We start from the raw sequence: 16,385 nt of genomic DNA on the forward strand, positions 1-16,385 counted from the left end.
GGAGGAGTTGGCGAAGGTAGATTTCCCATGTGAAGCTTATCTCTGCCACTTCTTTGTGCCACCCAAGTCTGGTAGTGACAGGAGATCTACAACCATGCCCTGCCGCCTCTTGAATTGAGGTCGTGGCATGGGTTTATGGCAAGGTCGATAGCACGGCGCCCACCGCGATGGGCAGGGAGCAAGCCGAGGAGGAACTTTTTGTGGTGCTGTATGTGAGGTGTGTGTTTCGTACTCGCGAGATGAGTTTTCTGTACACGTCCTCCGGAAGGGCGTTGAGCACTGTGTCGGCCTGTAGGATTTCGTCCGTCAGGTCAGCGATTCTGAAGTGATGGCTCTCCACCCAGCGCAGTCACATCGATGGGTTCCCCCTCTGCGAACGGCGGCAGCTTACGGGTGAGGGCAGCCGCGATTGTGTTGCCCGGCCGTGGTAGTTCGGGCGGTGTGAGTGCGGAGGGCCTCGATGCGGGGCGGGCGCCGGTGTGATGGGAGGTAGGTAAACCTCCGAGTCCGCGGGGTCCGTTTAACTGCATGAAGGAGGGGATATCCGTCCATGCCGCCTTGACCCTTTACTGGAGTGGTACTCATGGTCGAATGCACGCACTTTCGTGCGCCGTGGTTCCGCTAGTACGCTGGTGGGGTACGCCGACGAGAGTCAGCACGCCAAACGCTGGTTACAGCGCCAGTGTTTAGCCGCTAAGAGTGTTTTGGAGAAATCCTAGAGCCGAGACTAAGTCGCCGTGTGAGTCCGCTAATGGCTCCGGGATACTCCGTCACCACTGTAAGGTGTCAAAGAAAACGAGCAGGTAAAAAGTTACTGCTACTTTATTACAGATCCAGGCAGCTGATATAGCGCCCGACTGACGCCGCCCGCGAGAGACAATGGAATTGACTGTGACCTGAGGTCGAAACAATAAACAATAATATGCAGTGAACGAGTACAAATTACAATACAAAACATACAGAGCTACAATATGGATACAGTCTTGATGCCTGTGAATGAAGAAACATGATACACAATGTGTGACATTTGTATAAATACGCATAAAGTAAAAATGATTAAAATGCGTGACCTGGCACGTTTAGGCGTGACTAATTGAGTTTGAAGAAAATGGGAAGTCACCAAAGAAAACAAGCTCAGCGGAGACTTGATAATGGCGTCGCGAAACACTATCCTGGCGCCGATGTGGTGACTTTACAACTTTATCAAATACAACACCCTTCCCTCTCGTCTTGGCAACAAATATATATTGTGTCTCTTAAACTAAGCTATGTTAGTATTTGAAAGGCGACTCTGCTGATAAAATTCCATATCATAGGCAAATGGGTCTACAAACAGAGCTTGCTCAAGCACATCAACGATATCTAATGGTATTTTATTTCTCTTTTTCGACAAGGACCAGCGAGTTATTTAAAGAAAACGGTTAACTGTGACTGTTTCTGTATTCAATTGTCTTGACTAATTGTTTTCTATACATTAAATTACTCTGTATTTCACGTAAATATTGTCATTTAGTTGAAGGCCTACCGGAAAGCCAAAAGGACAGCTCTAGCAAAGTTACCCAATAAAATATTAAAATTACAGTTTTCTTTAGAATCTACAATAGATATTAAAGAAAACGTCAACTTTCCATTTATCACTTTAAGAGTTAAGGACCCCATACACCCAACGACTGTCGTTATGGACACACACACACACTATTCAGACAGTATGAACGATCTCCTCACCGATTTCAGTCTGAACAGAGATTTTGTCTCGGGGAAGACATGGCATCATCACTAGAAGAGATTTGAGCGATAGCGTTAAGAGCTGTTGCTTCCGCCTACGTTGTGGCAGAATTAGAAAAGCCTAAAAGATAGAAAAGAAAACGGGTGAAACAGTGGTTGACTAAGAGATATGAACTTTCTCACAACTCTTTGCTCAAGGAACTTCCTCTAGAACCAGGAGACTGGTTTAATTAATTACGTATGGACGAGGAAACTTACTTAAAATTATTATCTTTAGTGTCTCCTGCCATCGAAAAGAAAGATACGCCTATGCTCTATGAATTCTACCTAGAATTCCCTATCCGCAAATGTAGTATTCATTCTGTGAAAGTCTAGGCCTACACAATATATCTTTACACGTCAAGGGTTGCTGAGATACTAAAGATATCGGCAGACAAACATATACATTGCACAACCTGTGTATAACAGACATAAATCGCAAGCCAGCAACGTGGTCGTGACAGATTCCAGCCGAGATCGTTCAGACCATGAAACTCCGCCCACTTTTGCATTCAGACAAGCCCATACACAATGGGAGGTATTCATAAAAATGAAGGATATCCTTGTAAGCATAAGGTAGAAGTACAAGGTAATTCTCTGAAGCAAAGGTAGAAGTATAAGCAAATCTTTCTTTCCATATTCATAATGATTACCTTTTTGCGAGGATATCCTCCAAGCAGAAGTAAAAGGTTGACTCGTGTTTCGGGAGCGCTTAGAAGAAATGAACCACCCTACAGCGAAGGAGTGAAGCAACTCATGAGCAGTCATGTAGTAGTCTCACTGATGTTCAACCATTGCCGCCAAAGAAGAAATTAGTGACAGAGAAGTATGAAACAGATGAAACTAGAAAATGACAACTAAAGAACTCCAACGCTTAGTACTTTGCAGCAGTATAAAACGAGTGTAGTGCAAACAACAATACTACGAAAGAAGTTGGAAATGATGCAGCAGCCTGAGAAATCAACACCAAAAACTATTTCTGACGGAAATCAAAACGTATTTTATGTTGTAAAAATAAAACTTCATCAAAAGGTGTTATTTGAGTTAATTTTTTTTAGTTTAAACAGAAAAAACTGTTATTTGAGTTGTTTTTTTAGTTTAAACAGAACAAAACTGTTGTTTGAGTTGTTTTTTTTTAGTTTAAACAGAAAAAACTGTTATTTGAGTTAATTTTTTTTTAGTTTAAACAGAAATGTTATTTCATTTTCCAAAAATGTGACTTCATTAATTTCATAAATAGTGATTTTGGTTAAGAAATGCCTTGTAAGTTGTAACATTATTTTTAATTATTAAAGTTGTATATTACAATGCTCAAGTTGTTCCTGATTTCCTGTCCCTGTTGGCGAAGAGCTAGTTCATCACGATTGTTGTCATCACGATTGTTGTCATGGTTTTCTTCATCTTCTTCTGGTATCTCTTCAGCTGGCTCGAAGTCAGGATCACCTAAAGTTTTTGCAATGTTATGGAGCACGACACAGCTAACGATTATTTTCGGTACATTTTCCAACTTCACGCGACAAACGTATTGTAAGATAGGAAATCGACGTTTCAGTTGGCCAAAGCATCGTTCAATTATTACTCTCTCTTTTTTGAAAAGCTTGTTATATTTTACCTCAGCAGGGGATGTAGGATTTCGATATGGAGTCATGAGACATGGCTCTATCCCATATCCGTCATCACCAAGTAGCAAAGCATTAGCTTTAGTTCTTAATTGTAAACACACTTGTGAATTTCTCCATATCCTTGAGTCGTGCACGGATCCAGGCCAACTAACATCAACACTAGTGAACATTTCTTTGGCATCACAAGTGGTTTGAACATTCAGAGTAGACTTGCCTTTTCGATTAATGTAATCATCTCCATGCAGCTTTGGTTTCAGTATCCCCACGTGCGTACAATCGATGACACCAATAGCTGTCGGAAACTTATACTTCCTTTGCCATAACTGTTTTACCTCTACTATTTCTCTGTTGGTAGTTGGAAACTATCCATTCATTCGCATGAGCAATTATGCTATCAACTACTGTATTCACAGTCCGTGATACCGTTGCTTGGCTAACACCAAGTTCTTGACCGATACCTTTTTGATAGCCAGGATCACTGAGGTAACGCAAACATATCTTCATTCTATGGAAAGATGACAAGGCGCCTCCCCGAGTTTCTTCATTGGTGCCTAAAAATCTGTCCGCAAGCCACTGTACATTTTGTTCTTCAAAACGGAATAACATCTTGAAATCACGATCAAGTGTGGGTAAATGGGGCATGTATTGTTTAACATGCCTCACATCCACAAAATCTGCCATCGTGCTGAGAATCAGACAGAACAACCTTTCTCTTTGAACTGCAGTCTGCTACCGACCAGACTCAGCTTTTTCGAAGCATATGCTCTTTATATGAAGTAAAAGGTCTTCTTTATGTATAACCATTTACTTTTATGTGATTATAAGGATATGCTTTTGCTCTAAAAGTAGAAGCTTTTGCTTGAAATTTTTATGAATACAAGTAGAAGGATTTCCTTCATATTTTGCAAGTATAAGCATATCCTTTTCTTTATGAATACCGCCCAATGTTTTTGCGAAAGATTCAGACAATCATTTAGACAGTCGTTCATACAATCGTTCAGTGTATGTGGCCCTCACCGTTTTCTGGGGTGATTTTTCCTCTAGTCAGAGCTGTTTTTGTTGTCGATACTTTTGTATGAACAAGTGGATACATCGATATGATTATTAGCAATATGAAAATATATAATATAGTTATTCAAGACTCTATGCATAGGCCTAGCATGAGCTGAGGTTCTCGGTTTAAATCTTGTGTGTCATAATTTCAGATTGTGCTGTTATAAAGCAGATTTATTTCTTTCGTTAGGATCAGATTACCGATGACTTATATAGGCTGCATGTAACCATACTATGCAGCCAAGGATAAATATTACTTTTGTAAGTGTTTTTGTGATCATCGTCTTGGTATCTGAGGTTATTGTTTACTGACCAACGTTTGTAATTAGCGGGTAACTAAATGACTTGATGCTGCTGTAATAATTTGAGTGGCTGCATATAATGATTGCATTTCACATGTTAATTTATTAAAATGTTCTCTAACTTTCTTTAGGTGCTTATTGGGGGTAACGGGCCTGGATTTTTTTTTTTTTTTTTAGCCGATAGGTAAGATGGGTGAAAGAAGGGTGAGGGCAGTTAGCTAGCTAACCATGGTAGGGAATAGTTTAGAAAGTGAAATATTAGTAAGAGTAATGTCAAGTGTGGTTTATCCACAATTTTATTTAGGTAAGGGTACACTTTTTCTAATATTAACACAATACAATAATAATTTTACATTATAACAACATAGTAAATTTTACATATTGCATATTTTGAATTTTATTTCTTATTAGTATAATCATATTTAAAACATAAAATAAAATAAAAAAATTAGTTCCAATTTCTCATTTTAACCTGATGTTAATTATCATAATGATTTTGCATGATACCTACTTAGTAAATTTTAAATATTACTTTTTCACAAGGCTTTTCTTAATAATATAATGGTTGAGGTTCATCACGATGAAGATATGAAGATACTCTTTCTCCACCATCTGTGGTCTATGTTGTTTGGGTGGTTTCTCTCTTTCTGCTACGGATTCTTCTGTTAATTCACTGTTGTACTGATCTAGTTTGCTCCATATGTTGGTTGCCAGTCTGTATAATCTTTGATTAATTGGTTCTACTTTGTATTTTTTTGTGTATTTGTTCTATATTCAGACCGTCATCTTCTTGATTGTTTCACTGCGGACCTTAGTATCTTATTTTGGAATTTTTTGTAAATGCACTTATATTGAAGTCGATGCTAAACACGTGGGTATTGGTGGATATTCCATTATTGGTCTGATTAGGCTTTTGTAGAAAATGGATTTTGGTATTTGTGTTCATATTCCTAAATCGTTTTAGCTTTGTATTTTGTGTTCTTGCTATTCTTAGCCTTTCTCTCACGTGTCTTGATATTCCTCTTTGTCCGAATTGCATTCCTAGTATTCTTGTGCTTTTACTAAAATTCATCGGTTGTTGGTCTAACATTATTTGTGCAGGTTTGTAAGCAGACACTGATACTAGTTGGAATTTAGATTTATTTGTCTTTATCTTCCACTTCTTTTCAAACTGATTTATTCTTTCAATTTGGTTCGTTGTTTTTTGTGCTACTTGTCTTTTCAAAGTTGGATCCCTTCTTCGAGTGCGTTTTTCTGGGTGTATAATTATTTGAGTTATATCATCTGCAAAGCAGACATCAGTACAGTACTCTGGTGGTGAAGTCATATCTGATGTATATAATATGAATAGTGTTGGACTGAGTACAGATCCTTGTGGACTCCACTTTGTAACGGGAATGGATTCCCTATGTAATTTTGTGACTTGATTGCTGCTGTTCGATCTTGATGAAGTTGCATAGTATTTTCTCAAAAATGTCTGGAAGGTTGAGATGTAATATTTTGTATTGAAGTCCTTGTATCCATACTTTGTCAAATGCCTTTGTTATATCTCTACATACTAGGTTACATAGGTACCTTCTTCTTTGTGATAATGCAATACTCTCATATATTGTTGCTATTGCAATCTGGGTCCCTCTTCCTTTCTAAATCCATATTGATTATTATTGTGTAGCTGATTACCTTCTAGGAACAACACTAATCTGTTGTTAATTATTTTTTCAAATATTTTGCCCGGTACCTCTAGTAATGATATTGGTCTATAATTTCTACCTGACTAGTATCTTTTCCTGGTTTGGGTATCAAAATCATTATTGCATTCTTGAATATAATTGGAAAATATCCCATTGAGAGGGCCCAGTTGTATATTTCTCTTAATTTTTCGAGTGCAATGTCTGGTAAATTTTGAATTATGACCTTGTTAATTCCACTCTTTCCTGGTGCTTTGTGTTTAAAATTTTTAATTATTATTTTGATTTCCCATAACTCTATTTTTTCTTGTTAATGGGCAGTCTTCATTGAGTCTGCTAATATCAGCTGCATGATGCGGATTTGCTTGTTTCTATGTTGTTCAATGAATTCATTGACTATTGTCTCATGTTGGTTGTCGAAATTTTGGTTATCCTCCTGCGTTATCTGGAATATTTCCTGCCAGTAGGCCTTGTGCAGTACTTCCTTCTCTTTGTCATCATATATTTTCTCATTCCCATGCTTTATGTATGGCGAAGTATTAGTTTTGCTTCCCATCAGTCTTGCAACGGAGTTCCAAAATTGTTTTGAAGTTATTGTACTGCATTTCTGTGTTTTTTATTAGGTCTTCCTGATTTTGATGATATAATCTTGAGTTTTCTTGTACTAACTGTTCTTGTAATGACACATATCTTCTCATTAATATGTTGTTCCACCCTGTTATAAGTACTGTGTTTGATGTTGTTGTAGTGCCATTGTATCAATTTCAACTTATCACTACTAATAGGATGTGGAAGTGTGTGTATTTAGTTATGGGTATATGATTTTTATTGCTTCCTCTATATTTTTGTACCATTCTTCAAGCTCGCCATCTACTATTTCTTTTGTTATTTATTTCACTTTGAATTTATTGTTAGTTGTCTACTTATTCTTTCTTCTATTTCATTTTTGAAGCTTCCCAACTTGCTCTTATTATATTTGGTATTTCTATGATGGAATCATTATTGGATTGGTTGACAGTGTAATTACCATTGGTATAGGATCGGAGGAGGTTGTTGGTGCTCTTAGAACGGCAATATTGAGGTGAATTTTATTATTTCCCAATATTATATCTGGCTTTCCTTTTCTGTTATTTGCTACAAAGGTATCGAACCAGGTCCTAAATGTATGATATATTTTTTATTTATTAATCTGACTATTTCTTGTCCTGTGTAATTAGATTGCCTATATCCAAATATTTGGTGTCTGGCATTTAGATCGGCAATGAGGTAGGTTGGTTCTCTCCTGTTCATTAACTTCATGACATCCGGAAGTGGGAAATAATGTCTTCTTGGCGGCTTATAAGCTGTGGCGATCACTACTGGTCCTTTGTTAGTTTGAATTTGGACTGCTAAAAAAGTCGTCTTGGAAATCATCTATTATCTTATGTCTAATATTACTCTTGATTGCTATTGCAATTTCCTGCAAAGGGTTCATCAGCAAAAGTTTTGCGTATATGTATTATATCCAAACATTTTCAGAGTTTCATTTCGTTTCATACCATGTTCATTGATTAATATTATGTCAGGGTCTTCTTTCTCTATATATATTGTATAATTCAAATTTCTTTGTTTTCCAGGATTTGACGTTGTGCTGAATTATTTTAATTCTTTCGTAGAGTTGGGTCCATTCGAGTTACAGTGGTCTAGTAATTTTGTTCTTTTTCTTTCACTTTTCCGTTTTCTGGTGTTATGGCTACTGGCGTAGTACTTTTGATGCTGAAGTTGATCCCTGTGGATTTTGTAAGATGGGAGAGTTGAGAAACCTGAGAAGCTTGGTAGTGAGGCTTGTATTTCTTCTGTTAATTGATGCTGCGTTTCTTGCAAATTACTTATGCGTCCTGGGAGGGATGGATTGGTGAGTTCGAGTCCGAACTGGGCTCAATTCCGGAGTGTAAAGTCTTCTTCTGATGAGTCGTCTTCTGAGCTCTCTGCTGTGTTTTCTTCATATTGTGTGCAGTCTTGCATATCTTGTTGTATATCCTGAGTTGCTTGTAAATCTTCTGCTTTGCTTGTATGGTTTTCTTGTCGTTTATTCCTTTCCCATGGTGCTTGCTATCATGTTTATTGTTTCTTTAGAGAAGTGTATTGTAGGTAAATTGTTATCTGCTAATATGCTGTTTATTACTGAGGGTAGAATCCTTCTTGGTGCAGCCCCAGTTTTATTGCTAAATTTGTTATTATCGTGATTCTTGTCTCTTCTTGTATTCTACTTATGTTATTTTGGATGTTATTTGCATTAGCCTTGCAATTTCCTGTATTAGTGGCTGTCACTTTGGCGTAACTTGTACGGTTGCTTGTAGTGGATGTTGCATTTCTGTTTGCTTTGATCTCTGAATTTTTCTTTTGTTAGGGCCTTTCACTGGGCATTTCGCTGCTAAAGTTCTATGTTGTTGATTGCAGTTAACACATTTTTCGTATTTTCTTTACATTCTCTGTATGTATGATCATGTGATGAACATTCAGAGAATATTTTATAGTTATTATCTTTAGGGCATTCTTAAGCAGATGCTCATAAGAGTAGCATCTGTAGCAAAATGACAAATTTACAAATATATCCTCTTCAATGTGTTCACTTGGAATGTATTGGTAGGCTTACAAATAATCCTCTTTCTATGGCTCTCTTTGCCATCTTCGGTGTTTCAAACTTTATTTTCATGGTGTGGGAATTGTTTTGGATTTTTATCACCTCATCCACTGCAGCCCATCTGTTTTTCCTCTCGATACTGTCTTTAAGGTCGTCTTCTCCGTATTCTACCGTTGTATGTCTAGGTATTTTGCTACTATAGTTTTCTATGGAATTATATTCTGGGGTCTATTACCTCAAACTCTTTCATTTGCAAAAACTGTCCTGTTCTCTGAATTAAGAATCTTTCTGAGTCATCTTCGTGAACATTGACAAGAAATGCTGTGTTGGCGTGGATTACTCTTTGACTCTAGCCTGGATGGCGCCTATACACTGCCATAACTTGAGCCGTCTACTTGGCTCTGTCATGCGGTTTAGGACTATTGTCTTGTATCTTAATCTTCATTTTGAATCATGTTATTTACTACTTTCTTGAAGTTTTGCCACAAAGAAGGGTGACACATAAGCTAGCTATGCTGGCACTGGAAATAAGAGGCCAGAACGATGCCGAAGACCCAGAATCGAGGAAAGATTTGAAAAACCTCACGGGCTACTTTCCTCGGATACTAGGCAGTCATGAGAACACGTCTTACCCCTGCGGTTGCCGGAGGCAGACTGACCTGGATATATAATTTCACGAATTGCATATAAGAAAGAAGTCTGTCATCTTCTTCTAACCTCTTAAAATGTACTGAAAGAGCACGAATAGGTTGTTCATGCCCTGTGACTTAATTCTAAGAAATGGAGAGAGAGAGAGAGAAAAAAAAAGAGAGAGAGTCAAGCTTTTGTTCATGTTACTTAGTCCCCAAGAGGCTTTGACTTCCATTACCTAAACAAAAACTTAAAGGAAAAAAATCAACTTAAAAAAAAGTGCTCATTTCAATCATCTTTGTCTGTCAACAGTTTATCGTTAAGTTCATGTCATAACGATGAAACCCCTTTGCCCTGAGTGTAAAATCTATTTTGTCAACACAGTTCTGCATAGATAGAATTCATAGTTATAGAACAGATCTGTGAGTGATTAAGCAAAAACATAACAAGTATGCATTAACGTAATTAATTCTCCTAGAATCAGTGTGATTTCGAGCAATCAGTGTTGTAACTTTACATTCTGCAAACTAAATCGCGAAGTATTCATTGCTCATCAATAGCAGAGAATGTGTCCACTTTCATGAACAAGGAAGCCCCTAATAACTCTAACCTTACTTTTAGTTAAATCCAATTATTATATACCTAGGAAGTTGATCTTGGCTAATTCTCTTGCGCGTTTTTTTTTTTTTTCATCGACGACAGAAAAGTAAAGTTAAATCACAGAACACGTAACTTGCATGACTCGTTTGCAGATCTGTGTTTCAATAGAATCTAAATTTAGAATTTTTGTTTTATGAGTATATGTGTTTTTTACTTTAGGATCAGATTGCCGATGACTAACGTAGTGTGCAATACTATAATTTATAGGATATAGGTTACTTTTGTAAGTTTTATTATTATCATTATGAAATCATATCTACATAACATCCTTGTTATGGTATCTGAGGTTACTGTTTATTGATAAAATTTGTAATTAGCATGTAATTGGATAGTTTGATGCTGCAGTAATGATTTAGACGACTGCAATTAAGAAATCCATTTCACTTAATCTTAATTCATTAAAAAATGTTTTTAATTTAGTTTACTGGGGGAAACGGGCCAAAAATTTAATTTGGCGAGTTAGAAAGAGATCTTATATTTCTTTCTTCTCCTAACTTTTCATAATTATCAACGAGTACCATGTGGTGCACTATGAGCATGAACTTCGAAGGTACATATTTTAAGCAATTATTGACGTAATGTAAGAGCATGAATATAAAGTTTTCATGCCCTATGACGCAATTCTAGGAGAATGGGGAGAGAGAGAGAGAGAGAGAGAGAGAGAGAGAGAGAGAGAGAGAGAGAGAGAGAGAGAGAGAGAGAGAGAGAGAGAGTAAAAATTTTTGCTCGTGTTAGTCTCCAAAAAGGCCTTAACTTCCATTACGAAAAAAAAAAACTTTGGAGAAAGAAATTAGTACAGTTCTCATTTCACTACCATTCTCATCTGTCAACAGTAACTTAGCATTACGCTTATTTCGGATACTTTTTTCTTACAACAAAATACATGATGAAACGAGGAATGAATGCAGTATTTGCAAAACCGTAAAAACCCTTTGGGGTTTTTATTGCATTCTTTTTACAAATTTTGGGATATCCCTAATGTGTGTACTTATCGGAAAAATTACTATGAAGGAAAGACCAATGTACTTAACCTTAAAAGGCTTAGGACGTGGGGCGGGGCCGGCGTTAGAGAGTTAAAGAATATAAAGGGAAAAACTGAAGATAACAGGGAAGGGAGTCGTTTGCTCAATTTTACACTCTACTTCGCGGTATTTTCTTTCACAAATAGAACGCCTCTTCATCTCGCCTGGATATTAACTCAACATTCTGTCTTTCAAGCTAATCTATGCTGGTATCAGAAAGGTGTATTTGTTAATAAAAGTCCTTGTAAGCAAAAAGGTATATAAATCGAACTTGCCCATGCACACGATCGAGGCGAATTGTTATTTCTTTTCTCTGATAAAGACCAGCGAGTTATTTAAGGAAAATAATAAATTTAAACAGTTTATCTATTCAATATTCTGTGCTGATTCCTTTTCTTTACATTAAATTACAATGTTTTTGACATAATTATTGCCGTTTGGTCCCAGACAAAAGAACATGTCTAGGAAGGTTAACCATTAAAATTCTGAAACTTCGTTTTCTTTATTGCCACCAACAGACACTAAAGAAAACGAAAACTCCATTATTCTTCAACCTAAAATTGTTACACTTTTCGTTTAAGTTGAAGGCCTTCCTATCCGCCCTCAGATGGCTCATTAGGAGCGGCCATTGTTGTTTTCCTGTTAAAGTTCACAGTTTTCTTGACCAAATTGCCCTTCAGTGCCTTAGTGTTTTTTTTTTGTTATACAGGTAGATGCTTGTCGGAACAAGCCGATACCTTAATATGATTATTAACTGTTTTGGCATATGTATACGAATAGTCCATTTATTCTGGCAACATGAGCTATGGTTCTCTGTTTAAATCTTATGGATTTATGATGCGTAATAGTTTCAGGTTGCGCTATGATCTGGCAGATTTTTATTTCTATTTACTTTGGTCTCACATGGTCGATAACAAATGTCGTCTGAATGTACCATACTTGAATGAATAAATGTTACTTTTGTAAGTGTTACTGTGGTCATTATGAAATCATATATCCATCACAAGCTTGTTGCTGCATCTGAGATTTCTGTTTATCTGACGTTTGCAGGGCCGTCATTTCAGATTTTTGATATGGGGCGGGGGGAGGAGCAAAGACGAATTGGCGAGCGAAGCGAACCTAATCAGCTCGGGGTTTTTTGTTATTTTGAGCTATTTTATGTGCTTTTTGAAGCTTATAAAATAGATAGATATAACTTGATGTGATGACACATTTGAATTTCGGTAGGAATAATGGAAAACCAGTTGCTGTTACTACTTTGGGTGAGGGGGCACTTGTTAAGGCATCGGGGTGGGTTAATTTTTGCGAGGTACGTGGGTCTTGTTGGGGGGAGCAGTTGCCCCCATAAATGACGCCCCTGGACGTTTGTAATTAACATGTAATTGGATAATGTGATGCTGCAGTGATAGTTTAGGTGACTGCATTTAAAAGAATTCCATTTCATTGTGAATTATTTAAATAGTACACTAATTTAGTTTAGGTACATATTGGGGGTAACGGGCCTAAATTTAATTTAGCTATAAAACAGATAAATTGAAAGATATCTTCAATGGTACCGTACATACTTTAAGCAATCACTGAAGTACTGAAAAGCATGATATCGTTCACATTTCACACCCTTAAGACGCAATTACAGGAAAATGACGTTAGGTTAGAGAGATCCAGTCAGAACAGATAGCGAATTAGGTAGAAATATTCTTACTTTTAGTTTGAAATTGCTGAAATCATTTGGTCGTTTAATGTGATATGAATTTTTATAACTCTCTCTCTCTCTCTCTCTCTTCTAGATATTTGTTTACAGTTTCCTAGTAGTCAATGGAAACTCAGTGAAACTTGTGCTACGATCCTTGTAGCCTAAAGTCTAGTTTCATTTGTGTGAGTGATAAACATACATTAAAATGAAGTAACAAAATGGACGGCTAAAATTATATTTGGTCAATGTCCAGAACAACTCCGCGGTGAGATATAAGAAAATAGGTCACACTATAATTTTCACAATATAAAATAATAAAACTTTGTCTCTGAACACTTTTTGAGGAGATTCACCATATCCGAGATATTAATGATTATCTAATCGGCATCCTCGAAAATTTTCTAAGTCGTTTGTTTACATCCAGTAGGAGTTGGTCGAAAATGAGGTTTTTTACTGTAATGTTTCAGAAGAGTGTAATGGTTCTCAGAAAACTAGTTCCCCATCGAATGATTTTCGATTTTTGACATAAGGTTAGAGTAATACCTGTCCCCAACCCTCCATAGCTAATATGGCAAAATTGTGGGTGTTTCTCATCATAAGAAGTGGTCTAAAACGCTTTAAATATGAAAATATTACATTTACTTTTTAATTTTGGTACTTTATGCATGCGGAGTTCTTCTGGACATTCACCTTATATTTGTATTTAAAGATGTGGTTTGATGAAAAAAAGAAATACGCTAGGCTAACTAGACTGAAAGGATTCAAACGTATTCATCGTTATTTGTGTTTGCCAGGCAGGTGAGCACCCTCAGATTTTCTTTAAAATGTAATTTTTTGGATAAGCTAAACAAAATAATTAGGTTTTCAGATACCGAAACTTCACGTTATTATAACACGGATTTATAGGAAAGTGACATTGGCCTTTGCTCTGTAAAAGAAAAAAAAATGCTGTTATGCCAGTAGCCTAGCAGGCTTAAATAGAATGACCTAACCTAACTTGTTCCTTAGATTAAACCAGCATTACACAGCCAGATTTCGTAATCCCAGAGCAGGCTTTAGGTCAAACGTAAAACCTTAGTTAAACCTGCTAGTTTTACTGTTAGTGCAGGTAGTTTAGTTTACTTTGTCACTTTATGTTCATGTAGGAAGCTAGCAGCTGTCTTCATATATGATAAGTATACCTTAGTTTAACCAGACCACTGGGCTGATTAACAGCTCTTCTAGAGAGGGCTGGCCCGAAGGATTAGATTTATTTTGCATGGCTAAGAACCAATTGGTTACCTAGCAACGGGACCTACAGCTTATTGTGGAATCCGAACCACATTATAACGAGAAATGAATTTCTATCAGCAGAAATAAATTTCTCTAATTCTTCTTTGGCCGGTTGGAGAATCAAACGCGGGCCCAGCAGAGTGCTAGCTGGGAACAATACCCACCTGTCCAATGAGGAACTGTATTTATATATGGTAATTATACAGAAGAACTTTGCAAGCAGATATCATTTATTAATAAAAATGTTTGACAGAGTAATATAGAGAAGGGTTAAAGTACATGATAACACCACACAGACTATTACCTTGGAAATTGAGTATTCCTGTACTTTTAGTGTTGCTGATGAAGAAGGTCGTGGTGTTTATTGTTGGTCAATTATTATAAATCTCATATCTACCCAGCATAGTTGGGGACCCTTTGGGGATTCGGGGTTTTGGGTGGGGGAAATCACTGGGAGAAAGACCGGACTGCTATGTTGTTGTTATGGAATGGTTCCGAGCATGCGCAAGTCATTAGGGAGCCATATGTTCAAGAAGGGATTGGCTAAGGCAACCTATTATAAAAGGATCTATACTAACCTAACATACCCTAACCTAACCTAACCTAGCAGCCTTTGTTACTTAGCCAGGGGACTCCGCCCCCCTGACCCCCCCGTGACGAAAACCAAATTACTGTAGGAAGAGTTGATTTCCAAGGTAATACTCGATGCAGAGCAACCTCATAGTTCTACCTAGAAGAGGGTATATATAGCCTAGTGCGGTATCCTACAGGGGACATAATTTGAGAAATTTACCAAGATCATTTGAGAAATTCACCAACTTTTGTTTGTTTTTACATTCAACTTCTTAATCTGTTGGCTTTACAAATATTTCAAACAGTCATATTATTTAACTTACAAGATTTAAGGCACTATATACTTACAAGATTTAAGGCATATAGGAAGGACATTAAAGTATGGGTTAATTAGCTTTTCCTCGCTTGTGTATGCTATATTTTGAGTACAAGTAGAATATTATTGTAAGTTAAAAATTAAGATCACTATTATTTCAGGCTTTGACTGGAATGATTAGTCTGAGAGCTGGTAAATGGATGACCTCGTGTGCATTCAGCATCAATGTTGCCATGTAGGTGTCTTTTGAAGAGATTTTTAAGGTACAGTACAATTTTTCGTTAGATTTCTTTATGCCATGAATATCACTCAGAGGTAGCAGAACATGACTGATTATTGAAAAGAAAAGTTTTTTATCATTATATTCTCATAAAAATTTTAAATTGATTAAAGTGTTTTGTCGGAACATAAAAGACTTTGCATAACCTTGATGAGGGTAGTGTCTTGATTTTATGTTGTCATGACCTAATGAGGTAGCTTAATTTTAAAGCTTGGAGACCCAAGAGGAAATGGTAAAAATACACTGCAAGTGAAGGAGGCTACCGTAACATGATGTAATCTCACACTCCTCTTGGGATACTGCAATCCCTAGTGAAGTGGCCAGATCAAGAATGTCATTTGTAAAGGTGAGTCTTTAATACAAGTAGATGGCTTATGAAATTCAACTTTGAATAGAAATGTTTTTAGTGCATTAGGTTGAATGCATCAATGGTTATTTCATTATTATTAATATTCTTTCTTGAGAAGATCTGAAGATTGTGCGTGCATTCATAGGTTGTTAGCCTTTGGCAAAATTTATGCCAAATTATGTACACGGCTGAGATTACCTTACGGTTTGTGCACACCCTATTTTGCTTGTTCTTGATCTCCTAGAATGGAAGATTTTTCCATGGTTAAATCCCTTGCCAAGTGGTACCCTTGTGACCCTTTATTAGTATTATTACAACTGCCAGAAGTTTCAGGGGTACTTATGATACAGTATTGACCTAAAGGTGGTGGTTGTGACAACATGTCGTCCCCATTATAGCTTCATTTGCTCTGAGATAAGTCTGGTATTGCAGTGACCAACAACAAGCCTACTGTTGCCATTATGTGATCTTGTTATGTAAGAATTTTGAAGTTTTAAGGCCAAGTCAAGGTGAGGGCATTATTGATAAATCTCAGATC

At 36.9% G+C, this 16,385-nt stretch overlaps 1 protein-coding gene and 1 long non-coding RNA gene across 2 annotated transcripts in view; one reads left to right on the top strand and one right to left on the bottom strand.

The window, feature by feature from the left end:
• Window positions 1-3,046: 3,046 nt before the first annotated feature.
• Window positions 3,047-3,556, bottom strand: LOC136835794 (putative nuclease HARBI1). Its single transcript, XM_067099649.1, has one exon. It carries the CDS (start codon window positions 3,554-3,556, stop codon window positions 3,047-3,049), a length of 510 nt encoding a protein of 169 aa, XP_066955750.1.
• A 10,192-nt stretch (window positions 3,557-13,748) lies between these two features.
• Window positions 13,749-16,385, top strand: part of LOC136835168 (uncharacterized) — a 31,466-nt gene continuing 28,829 nt past the window's right edge. The window contains exons 1-3 of the long non-coding RNA XR_010852007.1: window positions 13,749-13,855; window positions 15,380-15,481; window positions 15,709-15,844. This is a non-coding gene — a long non-coding RNA (uncharacterized lncRNA). The remainder of the gene's footprint in view (window positions 13,856-15,379; window positions 15,482-15,708; window positions 15,845-16,385) is intronic.

The sequence above is a fragment of the Macrobrachium rosenbergii genome, chromosome 55 (assembly GCF_040412425.1).
Source record: "Macrobrachium rosenbergii isolate ZJJX-2024 chromosome 55, ASM4041242v1, whole genome shotgun sequence".
In the NCBI taxonomy this organism is placed as follows: Eukaryota; Metazoa; Arthropoda; class Malacostraca; order Decapoda; family Palaemonidae; genus Macrobrachium; species Macrobrachium rosenbergii.

What these genes read in the sequence shown, in the direction of transcription:
- LOC136835794 (XM_067099649.1), bottom strand. Translation starts at nt 3,556, where the DNA reads ATGTTCACTAGTGTTGATGTTAGTTGGCCTGGATCCGTGCACGACTCA.